Raw genomic sequence first — 14,687 nt, 5'->3', positions numbered from 1 at the left:
TTGCAGTTCTCATTGCACTGATTTTGTCCCTCTCCACTACTGTCTATGTGGGGCTCTGGAGGGAGAGGAGGCTGATGCAGGATTTTAGCCAGAAGGCCTTGATCCCCCATTCATTCCCATTGTCCCTGCCTTTTGTGAAACTTCTGCAATAGACTCTAATCTTTCTGCTTGCCAGTGTAGCCACTATATTGCTCTACACAGTCAGTTTCTTCAAACACAAAAGTGGGCATTTACCAAAAACCTCATCGGCTCTCCACTGCCTACAGAATAGTCAAAACACTCAAGGTCTTTGATGATCTGACCCCAATATACCTTTCTAGCATGCCTTCCCATCATCCCATTACGTATGCCTACAGCTGCAACAATTCTAATTTTAAACGGTCACATGCATTATCTTTTTTTTTTCTTTAATTTATTTTTATTGTGCTTTAGGTGAAAGTTTACAGCTCAAGTTTGTTTCCCATACAAAAATTTATACACACACTGTTATGCGACCCTAGTTACTATTCCTATAATGTGGCTATACAGCCCTCCTTTCCACCCCAATTTCCTGTGTCCATTCAACCACCTCCTATCCCTTTTTGCCTTCTCATCCTGCCTCTGGACAGGAGCTGCCTGTTTAGTTTTGCGTATCTACCTGAACTAAGAAGCATACTCTTGAAAAGTATCATTTTATGTGTTATAGTCCAGTCTATTCTTTGTCTGAAGAGTTGGCTTCAGGAATGGTTTTAGTTCTGGGTTAACAGATCGTCTGGGGGCTATGTCTTCTAGGGTTCCTCTAGTCTCAGTCAGACCATCAAGTCTGGTCTTTTTACTAGAACTGAATTCTGCACCCTGCTTTTCTCCTGCGCTGTCAGGGACTCTTTCTTGTGTTCCCTGTCAGGGCAGTCATTGGTGGCAGCCAGGCACCATCTAGTTCTTCTGGTCTCAGGCTGATGGAGTCTCTGTTTATGTGGCCCCTTTTCTCTCTTGGGCTAATATTTTCCCTGTGTCTTTAGTGTTCTTCATTCTCTTTTGCTCCAGGTTGATTGGGACCAATTGATGCATCTTAGATGGCTGCTGGCTAGCTTTTAAGACCCCAGATGCCACTCACCAAAGTGGGGTGCAGAACAGTATCATCTTCTGTCTTAAAAAATATATATATTATTTATTTATTTATTTATTTTATTATTATTTTTTTAAAGACAGGCATAAATTATGCAGAGGGGTACAAGAGGACTTTGGAATTAGACCGCCTGAATCCCCTATCTCAGCTCTGCCATCTTACCAGTTAGGTGATCTTGGGCAAGTTATTTATTCTCTTTGTGTCAGTCTTCTCACCTGTAAAAGCCTCTAGCATGATTATGAAGATTAGAAGAGCAAACATGTGCAAAGCACTTAGAAAAGCGGCTTATAGGAACCATGATGTAAGCATTAATGCTTACCATTCTCTGCACATCTCTATCGCCCTATAGGTGATCAAGTCCTTGGAGAAGCAGCTCTTCTCATTCAACGTTTATGGCGTGCCTAGAATTTGACAGACATTCCAGGTGCTGTCTGGTGCAGACAATGGATAAAGGATGTGACAATTCTTACTCTCAAGGAGCTTGGGAAAGAAGAAAAACCGTTGACCAATGATTAATACATAATGTGTCAAATGCTATAATATGGGAATGAGCCAAGTGCAGAGAATGCAAAGTATATAAGATTGAATGGTTTCGAGTAGATGGGGAATGCTTCACAGATTTAACATTTTTTTTAATTACTTTTTAAAAAATTTTATTGTACTTTAGATGAAGGTTTACAGAACAAACTAGTTTCTCATTAAACGGTTAGTACACATATTGTTTTATGACATTGGTTAACACCCCCACAATATGTCAACACTCTCCTTTCTCAACCCTGGGCTCCTATTACCAGCTTTCCTGTTCCCTCCTGACTTCCAGTCCCTGCCCCAGGCCGCTGTGCCCCTTTAGTCTTGTTTTGTTCCATGGGCCTGTTTAATCTTTCGCTGAAGGATGAACCTCAGGAGTGACCTCATTACTGAGCTGAGAGGGTGTCTGGGGACCATACTCTCAGGGTTTCTTCAGTCTCCTTCAGGCCAGCAAGTCTGGTCTTTCTTTTTGAGTTAGAATTCTGTTCTATATTTTTTTCCACCTCTGACCGGGACCCTCTACTGTGATCCCTGTCAGTGGTGGTAGCCGGGCACCATCTAGTTTTACTGGACTCAGTCTGGCCGAGGCCATGGTAGGTGTGGTCCGTTAGTCTTTTGGACTAATCTTTCCCTTGTATCTTTAGTTTTCCTTGCTCCCGAAGTGGTGAGACCAGTGGAGTATCTCAGATGGCAGCTCACAAGCTTTTAAGACTCCAGATGCTACTCACCATGGTAGAATTTAGAACGTTTTCTTTATAAACTATGTTATGCCAGTTGAGCTAGATGTTCCCCGAGACCATGGTCCCCACAGCCCTCAGCCCAGCAATTCTGTCCCTCAGGGAGCTTGGATGTGTCCATGGAGCTTCCATGACCTTGCCTTTGTACAAGTTGTGCTGACTTCCCCAGTATTGTGTACTGCCTTCACCAAAGTTACCACTTATCTATTAAGTGTTTTTCCATCTCCACTCCTCCCCTTCCTCGTAGCCATCAAAGATTGTTTCTTTTTGTATGTAAACCTTTTCATGAGTTTTTACAGTAGTACTCTCATACAATATTTGTCCTTTTGTGATTGACTTACTTATTTCACTTAGCATAATGCCCTCCAGATGTATCCGTGTTATGAGATGCTTCACAGATTCACCGGTGTTCTTTATTGTTCGTAATACTTCATTGTGTGTATGTACCACAGTTTATTCACCTGTTGATAGGTATCTAGGTTGTTTCCATCTTTTTTGCTATTGTGAACAAGACTGCAATGAACATGGGTGTGCATATGTCTATTCAGATCTAACATTTAAGATGGGGCTCAATAAGGAAAACTTTCCGTCGTCAAGTCTATCCCGACTCATAGTGAGCCTATAGGACAGAGTAGAACTGTGCCATAGGGTTTCCAAGGAGCAGCTGGCGGATTCGATATGCCAACCTTTTGATTAGCAGCCAAGATCTTAGCCAGTGTGCCACCATGGCTCCTGATAAGTGAATAAATAAGGGGAAAATGTTGTGCTACTAAGGACAGTGGGTGGGGAGAACTACAGGTGAGGCAAGAGAACCAAATTGCAGCCAATTGCACAAGGCTCTGCATAACCTGTTTGGGTCCGTACTTTGTTTTGACCAGTGTTTGTACTTTGCACCATATTGGCACACCAGGTGTGCCACAGATGATGGTCAAAAGTAACCAGACGGGAGATACCCACGTAGTCTTGTGTGTCTACTTGATTCAAGAAGCTCACTCTTCGCCAGTATCATTTTCTATCCCATAGTCCAGTCCAATCCCTGTCTGAAAAGTTGGCTTTGGGAATGGTTCCTGTCTTGGGCTAACAGAAGGTCTGAGGACTATGACCTCCGGGGTCCTTCTAGTCTCTGTCAGACCATTCAGCCTGGTCTTTTTACGAGAATTTGTGGTCTGCATCTCACTGCTCTCCTGCTCCCTCAGGGGTTCTCTGTTGTGTTCCCTGTCAGGGCACTCATCAGTTGTACCCGGGCACCATCTAGTTCTTCTGGTCTCAGGCTGATGTGCTCTCTGGATTATGTGGCCCTTACTATCTCTTGGGAAACCCTGGTGGCATAGTGGTTAAGTGCTACGGCTGCTAACCAAGAGGTCGGCAGTTCAAATCTGCCAGGCGCTCCTTGGAGACTCTATTGGGCAGTTCTACTCTGTCCTATAGGGTCACTATGACTTGGAATTGACTCAATGGCAGTGGGTTTTTTTCTATTTCTTGGGCTCATAATTACCATTTGCCTTTGGTGTTCTTCATTCTCCTTTGCTTCAGGTGGGTTGAGACCAATTGGTGCATCTTAGATGGCTGCTTCCTAGTGTTTAAGACCCCAGACACCACTCTCCAAAGTGGGATGCAGAATGTTTTCTTAGTAGATTTTATTATGCCAATTGACTTAGATGTCCCCTGAAACCATGGTCCCCAAATCCCCAACCCTGCTACACTGGCCTTCGAAGCATTCAGTTTATTCAGGAAACTTCTTTGCTTTCGGTTTAGTCCAGTTGTGATGACCTCTCCTGCATTGTGTTGTCTTTCCCTTCACCTAAAGTAGTTTTCATCTACTATCTAATTAGTGAAAACCCCTCTTCCTCCCTCTCTCCCCACTCTCGTAACCATCAAAGAATATTTTCTTCTCTGTTTAAACTATTTCTCCAGTTCTTATGATAGTGATCTCATACAATTTTTGTCCTTTTGCAGCTAATTTCACTCAGCATAATGCCTTCCAGATTCCTCCATGTTACAAAATATTTCACGGATTCATCGTTGTTCTTTATCAATGCGTAACATTCCATTGTGTGACTATACTATAATTTATTTATCCATTCATCCATTGATGGGCACCTTGGTTGCTTCCATCTTTTTGCTATTGCAAACAGTGCTGCAATGAACATGGGTGTGTACATATCTGTTCGTGTAAAGGCTCTTATCTCTTTAGGATATATTTCAAGGAGTAGGATTGCTGGATAATATGGTAGCTCTATTTCTGTTTTTTTAAGGAAGGGCCAAATCAATTTCCAAAGTGGTTGTACCATTTTACATTTCCACCAGCAGTGTATAAGTGTTCCAGTTTTCTCCACAACCTACTAGCATTTATTATTTTGTGTTTTTTGGATTAATGCCAGCCTTATTGGAGATGGAATCTCATTGTAGTTTTGATTTGGATTTCTCTAACGGCTAATGATCGTGATCATTTCCTCATGTATCTGTTAGCTACCTGAATGTCTTCTTTAGTGAAGTGCCCGTAAGAATACACACTATTATTCCATTCATGTAAAAGAAAGTCCAGCAAACTAATCTATGCTGTCTCAAATCAGGTTAAGGTTACCTTTGGGGTGGATAGGGACTGCAAGGGGACACAATGGGGACTTCTGGGATGCCACTAACATGGTTTCTTGGTTTGGGTACTGATCATACGGCTGTGTTGTTTGTGAAAATTCATCAAGCTGTGTACTTATGTTTTTCTGTATCTGTTATAATTCCATGTTAAAAAGAATAGATTCACGATACATTTTGCTCACTTGGAGTCACACGGACTTTTACTTGGAGAAGGGTAGTTATGACTGTTGGGGACACACTGGGAACTCACTATGCAAATGTCACTTGTCACATGCTCCTTTTCTGCCCAACTCTGAGAACAGCCCTTGGATACTCTGAAAGGCCAAGGACAGTCACTGCAAAGCCAATGTCAATCACCTTCACCAACCAAGGGGCTTGGTGTGTGATGAGTTGGCTTATACTCAAGAGTCAGTTATATATGTAGATGTGCTGAAATACCAGCACTTAGCATACATGTAAGAATGCTTTTTTTTTTTCAGATCTAACAAGGGGCTGAAGGTTCTTTATTATCATTTTAGAGAAACACAGCTCAAAAGCACATCTGCATAAGCATGAATTTTAATGCGTTAAAATTCATGTACCCTTAAGGACACAAAGAACTTTTATTTTCTTAAAATTGTTTTAATTAAGAAAACGTACGTACCCAGTTAAAAACATACAGTACAAAAGGATATACAGTCGGCCCTCCATATAGGTTGGTGCCCTATCCGCGGACTCAAACAACCACGGATGGAAAATATTCGGAGAAAAAAGAGTGCCAAGGAGGATTAACTTGAATTTGTTGCGCCCAGCAGTACGCTGAGTGCACTGAGAATGAAGAGGTGTGGGCACCCCTGCTGTAGCCTCCCACCATTTCACAGATCTTGTCTCTCTCCAGCACTCATCGTTTGAGCATTGTTAGCCTCGAATCTCGTTGGTTCGCTACTTATGTTTTGTGCACTTTTTGTTTCTGTGAAAAAATGGCTCCTAAAAAGCAATTAAGTGGTCAAAACAAGTCTTCAAAGGCTAAGGGAGGGCATAACGTGCTATCTTTTGATGAGGAAATTAAAACCTTAGATCTTTTGAAAAGTGGCACGTTGTTTGCCGAAGTGGGCCATAAGATACGTAAGAATGAATCTCACAATCAGACAATAAAGCAGAAAGAAGCTGAAATTCCTTTAAGTGTCAGTGCTGCCCCTACAGCGGCAAAATGGTCCCTCTGGTTCCTGACACAGTGCTTGCAAAGACTGAGGAAGCATTAAGTGTTAAGTGTAAGCACTGTAATGTTTACTTTGTATTAGGTATTATAAGTATCTAGAGATGATTTAAAAGATGATATAAGGGAGGATGTGCGGTAGATTATGTGAAAATAGGACATTTTCTATAAGGGACTTGAGCATCCTCAGATTTTGGTATGGGCAGAGGCCTTGGAACCAATCCCCCTGGGAACTGTATAAATGCAAAGTCGGATCTTCAGACTTGTCTCTTAAGGTAATTTCTAAATAGGAATTTCTTAAATATTCTTCTGTACATAGTTGAGGCACACACAACAGCATATGTATTACACAATGTGATATAACTGATGTCGCTGAATCGTCCCTGTGAAAGATGCTGAATTGGCAAATACTGTTATCTATACTTTTACAATAAAGAAAGGAAAAAAAAGCACCTATGTAAGTATATGAATGTGTGAGCCTGTGTATACATTTCTTCCGTGCACCCCCACCCCCACTTTTCTTAAACAAATGGGAGTCCAATTATTCACTTTTGTTTTTACTGAAGATTGTTTCATATCCACAAACGTGGATACACCTCGTTCATTTCACAGCTATATAGTATTCCACTGGGTAAACAGATTATCATTGCCTTAACCACATATTTCTAGTTTTTTGGCACTGAACGTCTTCCAATTTACATTCTTTGTGCTCATCTGTGAATATTCCTCTAAGTGGAATTCTACATAAAGGAATATGTGCTTCTTAAATTATGGTAGAAACATCACCAATGTATAATCTCTACCAACAGTGTATTACCAAAAGTTTTAACTTCTGTCATTCGCTGTTACTTTAATTAGCAATTCTCTATTTGAGTATTAAACTGTTTTGATTACTATAGCTTTAAAACATATTTTAAAGTTTGACAGGTTCAGTTCTTTTACTTCTCTACAAAAGGATAATTAAAAAAATACTTCAAGGACAGCATTTCAGAGTGCTTTAATGATAGATTTACCAGAATACCACCATTGCTGCCCATACTACACAAACCCAATAAAAATAGCAAAACTTGAGTTTACTGCCTCCCCTCAAGAAGATAATTATTCATATAAAAATCGAAATAGAAAAATCACCTAGTGATTTACATTTATTTAAAAAATAGCCTCCATGTTCATAGAACAGACCATGTACATAGACCTAATCACCTCTCTTAAAAAAAAAAAAAAAAAACAGCTAGGATCTTAACTTTTTTTACACATCACATTTAAATACCTCAGGGGAAGATAATAACCATCCCAACTCTGTGTAAGTCTGAACAACCATAAATTTCAAGTGGTATATACCTGTTCTCAAGTGACTTGTCGTTTGATGAATCTTTTTGCAGGCAAAAAGAAAAAACCCTTTGAGTTTTTGTTTTTTTTTTAAACTATGACCTCATTGAGGCAAATTGTACATTAAGGGAAAACAGTTCCTAGAAATAAAATGCTACTGTTTTACAAAGGGCTCATACTCTTACATAGTGTCTCAATAGGCTTTAGCAACTTCAAAAGTGCTGTTGGATTATATGGGAAAAGATTTTTCTTCTGCAAACGGTCAATGGCACCTTGCAGCTCTTCAAAGCATTTAACTGTTCTATAAGATATCCCCACTTGAGAGACAGTGCTATTTAGGGCTACTTGGCAATCAACGGAGAAGGAAGAATTAGGTTCTTTTGGAACCACAGGCCTTGGCTGAGGCCCTAGGGTCAGCTCTTTCTCACTCCTACTTGTTCCAGATGTGTCCTGAATCTTCTTAATTGCTTCTTGGTGTAAAGATGTCTGCTTACTGCTTGCTAAACACTGGTCTGTGAGTTCCACCTCAGAATCATCAGAGCTGTCATAATTTACCAAACTTTGAGAAGCTGGGGAGGAAGACAGACTAGCAGCCTGAAGCCTGGAGTGAGTCTCCTTGGACATCATGGCCTGGAAGTCATGTTGCCTCTTAAGGGGTTCGGAAGAAGCATCGGAAGCCCAGGAGATCTGAGCATAGGCATCTGTGTGACTACCAAGAGCAGACCGATAATGTGGTTCTGTTTGGCTGGTGCTTCTGTCTTGGACAGGTGAGGGGATACAACCACGAAGACTTATGCCATCTTTTAATTCAGCTGCATCAAAGCACTTACAAATGGTAAAAAAATCATGCCAGTCTTTCTGTAGTAATTTTAAGTACCTAACAAAATATTCAAGAAAACAAGTTTCTGATGAAATCAAAAAATCCAGAAGAACTGTAGAATCAAATCCTATATTTTTTAAGAAGAATAAGAAAACACAATGAGGATTATAGCCATTCTCATGTGTGTGGCGATTCCGTATTTCTTTTTCTTGGGCCGAGCTTTCAGTAGCTTCACAACATTCTCTGAAAGTAAAGATAATAGACAGCCCACATTAGTTAATTTTATTAAATAACACCCTTACCAGATACAATTCACATACCGTATAATTCACCCATTAATTACTTTTCAATCTACTCATTCTTTAAAAAGAAAAAAAAAAAAATTCAAAACCACTTCCTTTCTCCACAAACTCTAAATAAATCTGATTCAATAAAGCAAAAGAAGTCCACTGAGTTTTTGTCTACCTAACAAATGTCCAATGTCATCCCTTCTCTTGACAGCAGAATTCCTCATTCTTGTTTTTAGCTACCTCAGCCCCTGACTCATGGCTACTCCATGGACAAGGGAACAAAACACTGCCCAGTTCTGCGCCATCCCCATGACCGGCTGTGAATTGAACCATTGTGATCCACAGGGTTCTCATTGGCTGATCTTTGGAGATAAACTGCCAGGTCTTTCTTCCTAGTCCATCTTAGGCTGTAAGCTCCTCTGAACCCATGCAGCATCCCAGCAACACGCAGGCCTCCAACGACAGGCAGGTGGTAGCAATGCATTTGGCGCACTGGCCAGGAAATGAACCTGGAGCTCCTGCATGGAAGGTGACAATTCTACCACTGAATGGCCAATGTGTCACTCCTCATTCTTACAGGTAACTAATTTTATGTGGTACAGTGGGGCTGGGGGCTAACTTACTCTTCCTGCTTCACTTCCCTCAACAGGGGTGGGCATGTGACCCAGACTGACCAATCAGAGTACTCCATGCTCCTGACCACATGACTGGCTCTGACAAGAATCTGTGACCCCAACTGGGGTCATCAGATCTTCCCTGAGACTTTTACTGGAGCCCCTAAAGATTACAGCTGTAAGGCTGAATGATATAAGCCTGGAGCTGTAGGTGGCCGTGCCTAAGAATGAATTCAGAGCTGTCAGAGAAAGAGAAAAAGAGAAAAAAAATCAATGATATGATTTTGAACCTCTGTATACACAATTATGCCTGATGCCAATTCAACCCTTTGGAATTCCCAGTTATAAGCCAATAGCCGCCCTCTCCCCATTTTTCCCCTGACTAGTTTGAGTTTCTATACTTACAACGAAAAAAATCGTAACTAATACAATTACATAAAAAACAAAACAAAACACACGGCACAAGCACATGCCTCCCTGGACACACTGAAGTAAGAAAGTTAGAAACTCACACAGAGAGTGAATGTAATTCACAAGCTTCCTCCATCCGGAGGCCTAAGAAGCCAACTGTGAGGACAACGAAGATACTCTAACAGGTATGTGCATTTTCAGAGGAATTTGTATTTGACCATTTTTTAGCCTAATTCAAAACACATGCAGGAATTTTGTGTTCTTGATTAAGAACCCTTTTGCAAATTGGCCCCAAACACTTGCAGTCTGAAAGCAGCCACTGCCGACAGTGTCATAATACAAGGAAGTACTGGCAGAAAATACCACACCGACAATCATTAGTGAGAAATCCCCTTGACCCAGGCCAAGAAAGAAATGGAAATAAAGCAAATACTCTAGGGCATTAATAAAGCAGAAGCAGAGATAGTGTAAAAGGTCATCATCAGTTACCAACTTCATAACCAATTATAGATATTTGACACAAGAACATATACCCCCCCAAATACATGTTTTAATAAAGCAGAAACGGGGTTGGCATAGAAAGTCATCAGTAATACCACTTCCTAACCAATTTCCGATATTGGCCTTAAGAAGATAATCAGCTCAAATTCAACTATAAATGAAAATAAAAATCCAGAATATCTCCTTTGATTGTTGACAAGTTCACACTCGTCTTTACAAACGTAAAAATCGTAGTTAAAGTCTCCAGAAGCTGAGTACACAACAGTGGGTCTTAAAGATGCCAAGAGTTCTTCAACATCAACTACACTAAGATCCTGACCACACAGGCAAAACCAGTAAACCAGAACCCGTGTTTTCTCATCCCAGTCCAGTTCTAGTACCCCAAATCTGCCCAGCCAGCCAACTTTTCATAATGAGAGCTCAAATGTAAGCTTGTTTTCATGTAGACAGGGTTAAAGAAAGGAATTGGAACTCATGAGGAAACCGCAATCATTTTAGGGATTTTTTTTTCCTCCCAAAGGATGGAAAGTAAATATGTGTAGCTCATTATTAGAAATGTGTCCTGCTTTCCTGGCATATAGGTAGTACAAGTACGTACAACTATACCAACCTGGTCAACTTCAGGTAGATGCCCAGCAACGCTTTGGCAGCCTCCAGCATGTCATCGTCCTGTTCTATGAAGACCCTAGACAGCCACTCACATGGACTATGCGATTGCAGAGAGGGCTGGAGGTGAGGCTTTAAGAAGGTCAGTAACTCGGACATATATCTCTGTAAACCAACTACAAAAAATGGAAATTTCAAAATGTAGGCAACAGTGCTTGAATACATTAATAACACCTTGTCTATATATAAATTTATAACGTATAAAGCACTTAAAACGCATTATCACAGTTCATACTTTCAAACAGTTCTGCGAGTTAGAGACTGTTTTGATTTTGCAAATGAAAAAACTGAGGCTCAAAGAAGAAGCGCAGCTCACCTAAGAGCATACAGTTAAAATGCACAGCCAAAGCATCTATCTGACATACCGCGTTTTTTTGCAAATAACGCATCCCTTCTACACTTGTCTGCCATTCGCCCATGAGGCATTTTCATAAACACACGATATTAATTTTTTTTATAGCACGCTTAAAAAAAAAATTGGCAGAGCAGTGCTTCTGAAAATAGCTCACAGGAGGGCGAGGTTGGCAAACAGACGTAGAACGTGTGTGTTACCTGCATAAAAATACAGTAGATGTCAAATAAGTAATTATGGCTGAGAAATAAAAGTATCACCTCTAACCTGAATTCTTATTTATATTATATGACATTACATCATGTTATTTATATTCTAAAAGCATACAACTAAACGAATAATAACAGAAATCTCTTCTTTGGATGCTACAACTATCTGTTACTAGAGGCAATGATGCAACCAAAGAAAAACTACTGCTTCAGCAATATCAGAAAAAGAATGTCCTGTTTGTTTGCTTATAGCATTAAAAAATAGTACTACTATTAAGATATGCATGCAAAAAAACAAAAAAGGTCTTGGGGAGTCTTAACTGCAGTTTAAAACTCTGAATTATATAAAACGTGCCACCTAGTGTTTAAATTACAACTGCACAGGTTTTTATCTAACATGTAGTTTTCAAAGCGAAATGCTACCCAAAGCAATTCGGGAAGTCAGTGCTTCCAATTTAAACAAGCTTTCCCTTTTGATGCTGCTTATTTAAAGACACTCTGTTTTTCTCAAGTTAAATGGGGAACATGTTTTCCCTAACAGTTAAATTGAATGTCACACCCTTAAGTGGTCTTCTTTGGACTTGAGTTAACATCCAGGAAATTATATGCAACAATTTCTTTGTCAGTGTAACTTGTGACACATTAATTTCAATTTCTAATCATCACTAGTCCACATTAGTAGGTATACTAATTTGAAGAACGATAATAAGAGCAAGATACTACAAACACATGAATTTGAACCGACTTATATCACTTCTTGTGAGGTGACGCGTAACAGCAGCTGCTTTTTTTTTTAACCTAAGCCATTCATTATGTTACACAAATTCAGTTTAGCCCACACAAAGCTGTTTCTTAAGGTAATATTAGCTCTCTTTTTACTTTCGAAAAGAAGTTAATAAAACATAACCAGCTTAATTAAACAAATCAGTGGAATTTATGATTATAATTACACTGGTCTTCAGATTTGATAATTATGAATTATTTTACTTATGTATATAATTACATAAAAAGGATTTCAGAGAATTACCTTGAATTTCATTTGCTGAAGTACAATTTTGAAACTTGATTTCTAAGGATTTAATTAAAACTAAGGTCGCTGCTCTAAGGATTACATGATCTGGTCCAGAGTTCCTTTCACATCCAGGCTCAAAGTCATCGCCTCCAAAGCTGGAAGGTTTTCCATGAACAGACAATGTCCTCAACCACCCTAAACTCACAGCTTGCAAAACAGTGTTCGCTACAGCCAACATGTCCACATCTAGAAGATGATCTAGTGGCAGTAAGACAGGAACACATCCACGGAAGAGGTCTTCACCCACTTTACAGAGAAGGCACTTTTTAACAAACACGATCAACTTCCTTTTGACGAAAGCTGGGGTAGGCCAGGTAAGAACGTCTAGCACATAAGAAGGTTCCAGAAAGAAAATCCTCTGGCAAGTGAAATGGGACTTGAGGTAGATTCTGGAAGCTATAAGAAGTTCAAGCAACTCCAGGAAACACACCAAGCTGTTTATTATTTTAGAAGTCTCTTGGCAGTTTTCAAAACGCTGAGAAAATAAGGAATTGTAAAATACTTCAAAAGTAGTATTAAAAGGCATCAGGAACTGCTTCAGAATTTCTGGAATTATAAAAATAGTAATTATAAACAACGGGGAAAACAAAAGCTTCTAAGACACACTTCTACAAATCAATTTTTGTAAATATTAATCATTTTACAAGATGAAATCGTAGATCTGGATTACCTCTAACGTGAACAAATAAGGTTACAGAGATTAACTGCTAATAGCCACTGTTATCATCAGTTTCACAAACATAAATAGCATCAGACTATGCAAGGAATAACAGCAATGAAAAGCTTTAATTTTTCTCCCTTACAATTTTTTTCTTTAAAAAGAATGTATTTTCAATCAAAAAAACACAGAGAGAGATTATTTAGTTTGTCATACGTCAGGACAGATCAGATGTTGTAAAATAAGTCTGATCTTCATTATAAATATAATGCTCCCTGGGAGCAAGACAATGGCAATCATTTATAAAAAACAAATAATTCCCACCTGTTTTTTGTGAGCATGGATCTTTAAAGATTTCTTTTATTACAACTGTAAGAGTCTGGAGGCAGTATACTACCTTATTACTTTCAGAGTATTCAGAAAGATTTTTTTGGCAAAAAGTAATCCAGGAATTGCTTAATGTTATCTATGAGTGAGAAAATAAAGGTAGTGAGTTATGATACAATATTTTCTTTACAATTAGCCATTATGCACACCACAACTCTATATAACATTGCCTATTAACTTACAAAAAAAGTTATGATGATATTTGGTAAAACAAGAAGGAACAGAAATATATTCTGCAAGTCAAGGAATTCAATATGCCAAAGAAATACAGGACCAGAAGGAAACATGAAAATATTAGTAGCGGTCATTTCTAGGTATAGGCAATCCCTGGGTTACAACTGAGATCTGTTCCTAAGTCTGTCTTTAAGTTGAATTTGTAAGTAAGTCGGAACAGGTACATAGGGTTCTTATTTAGTGTCAGTCAAATGTTTGTATACAGTATATATTTGACCTTTCTATGCATAGAAAGGAGCCCTGTGGCGCAGTGGTTAAGAGCTTGGCTGCTAACCAAAAGGTCAGGAATTCAAATCCACCAGCTGCTTCTCGGAAACCCCATGGGGCAGTTCTACTCTGTCCTATAAGGTTGCTATGAGTTGGAATCGACTCTACAGCAATGGGTTTGGTTTTCATCCATATAAAACACTTAAGAAACACTTCCAAACCATGCAATGTTTTCATGAGCGTCATAAAGTAGTGCATGCGTTCGTTATGACAAACCATTTCGCTAAAATTTTTAATATAATAGGCTTTGTGACAGTCCGTTCTTACTACTGAAGTACAAGTTGTCCGTAAGTTAACCTTCATAACCCAGGGACTGCCTGTAGTGGAATGATGTATAATTTTTGTTTTATTCTTTATACTTTTTTCCATTTCCACCATGAACATCACCTTTTGCGTTCAGAAAAAAAAAAAGTTATTTCAAAAATAAATAAACAATTATAGCTGAAAGAAGATGCATAGATTTGGTTATTAACTAATTCAGAGGCAAGAGAAAAACCTAAAGCTGAGTTTGTTTGTATCATTTTTATTATGCTGAGGGCCATTCTTAGAATTTATTTATATTAAGTCTGTGAAAGTGACCTTGGTGTCAAGCAGAGGTTTTTTGTTTTTTTTTTTCCGAGGGGTAGAGGGATAGGGAAATGGGGCCTACTTACTCTCTGAGAATCTGAGCAAAGTTGTGGAATCTCTGATCTCAAGACATGCACTGATCCCCTAAAA

At 39.2% G+C, this 14,687-nt stretch overlaps 1 protein-coding gene across 4 annotated transcripts in view; it reads right to left on the bottom strand.

Moving 5' to 3' along the window:
• Positions 1–3,181: 3,181 nt before the first annotated feature.
• The window catches only part of LINS1 (lines homolog 1), a 43,930-nt gene continuing 32,424 nt past the window's right edge, over positions 3,182–14,687 (bottom strand). For 2 of the 4 annotated variants that reach the window (XM_010593866.3, XM_064296244.1), the window contains exons 4-7: positions 13,407–13,548; positions 12,380–12,970; positions 10,736–10,907; positions 3,574–8,552 (exon numbers count right to left, since the gene is read on the bottom strand). In XM_010593866.3, the coding sequence (XP_010592168.2) occupies positions 7,652–8,552; positions 10,736–10,907; positions 12,380–12,970; positions 13,407–13,548 (1,806 nt within the window). In that variant the 3' untranslated portion in view covers positions 3,574–7,651. Of the gene's footprint in view, positions 8,553–10,735; positions 10,908–12,379; positions 12,971–13,406; positions 13,549–14,687 lie in introns of all 4 variants that reach the window. The other 2 variants (XM_003413798.4, XM_064296245.1) reach the window with 2 other exon arrangements.

Source organism: Loxodonta africana, chromosome 13 (genome assembly GCF_030014295.1).
Source record: "Loxodonta africana isolate mLoxAfr1 chromosome 13, mLoxAfr1.hap2, whole genome shotgun sequence".
NCBI classification, from domain to species: domain Eukaryota; kingdom Metazoa; phylum Chordata; class Mammalia; order Proboscidea; family Elephantidae; genus Loxodonta; species Loxodonta africana.
Note: the sequence above shows the minus strand (reverse complement) of the source record. Positions and strands in the feature narration are given on the sequence as shown.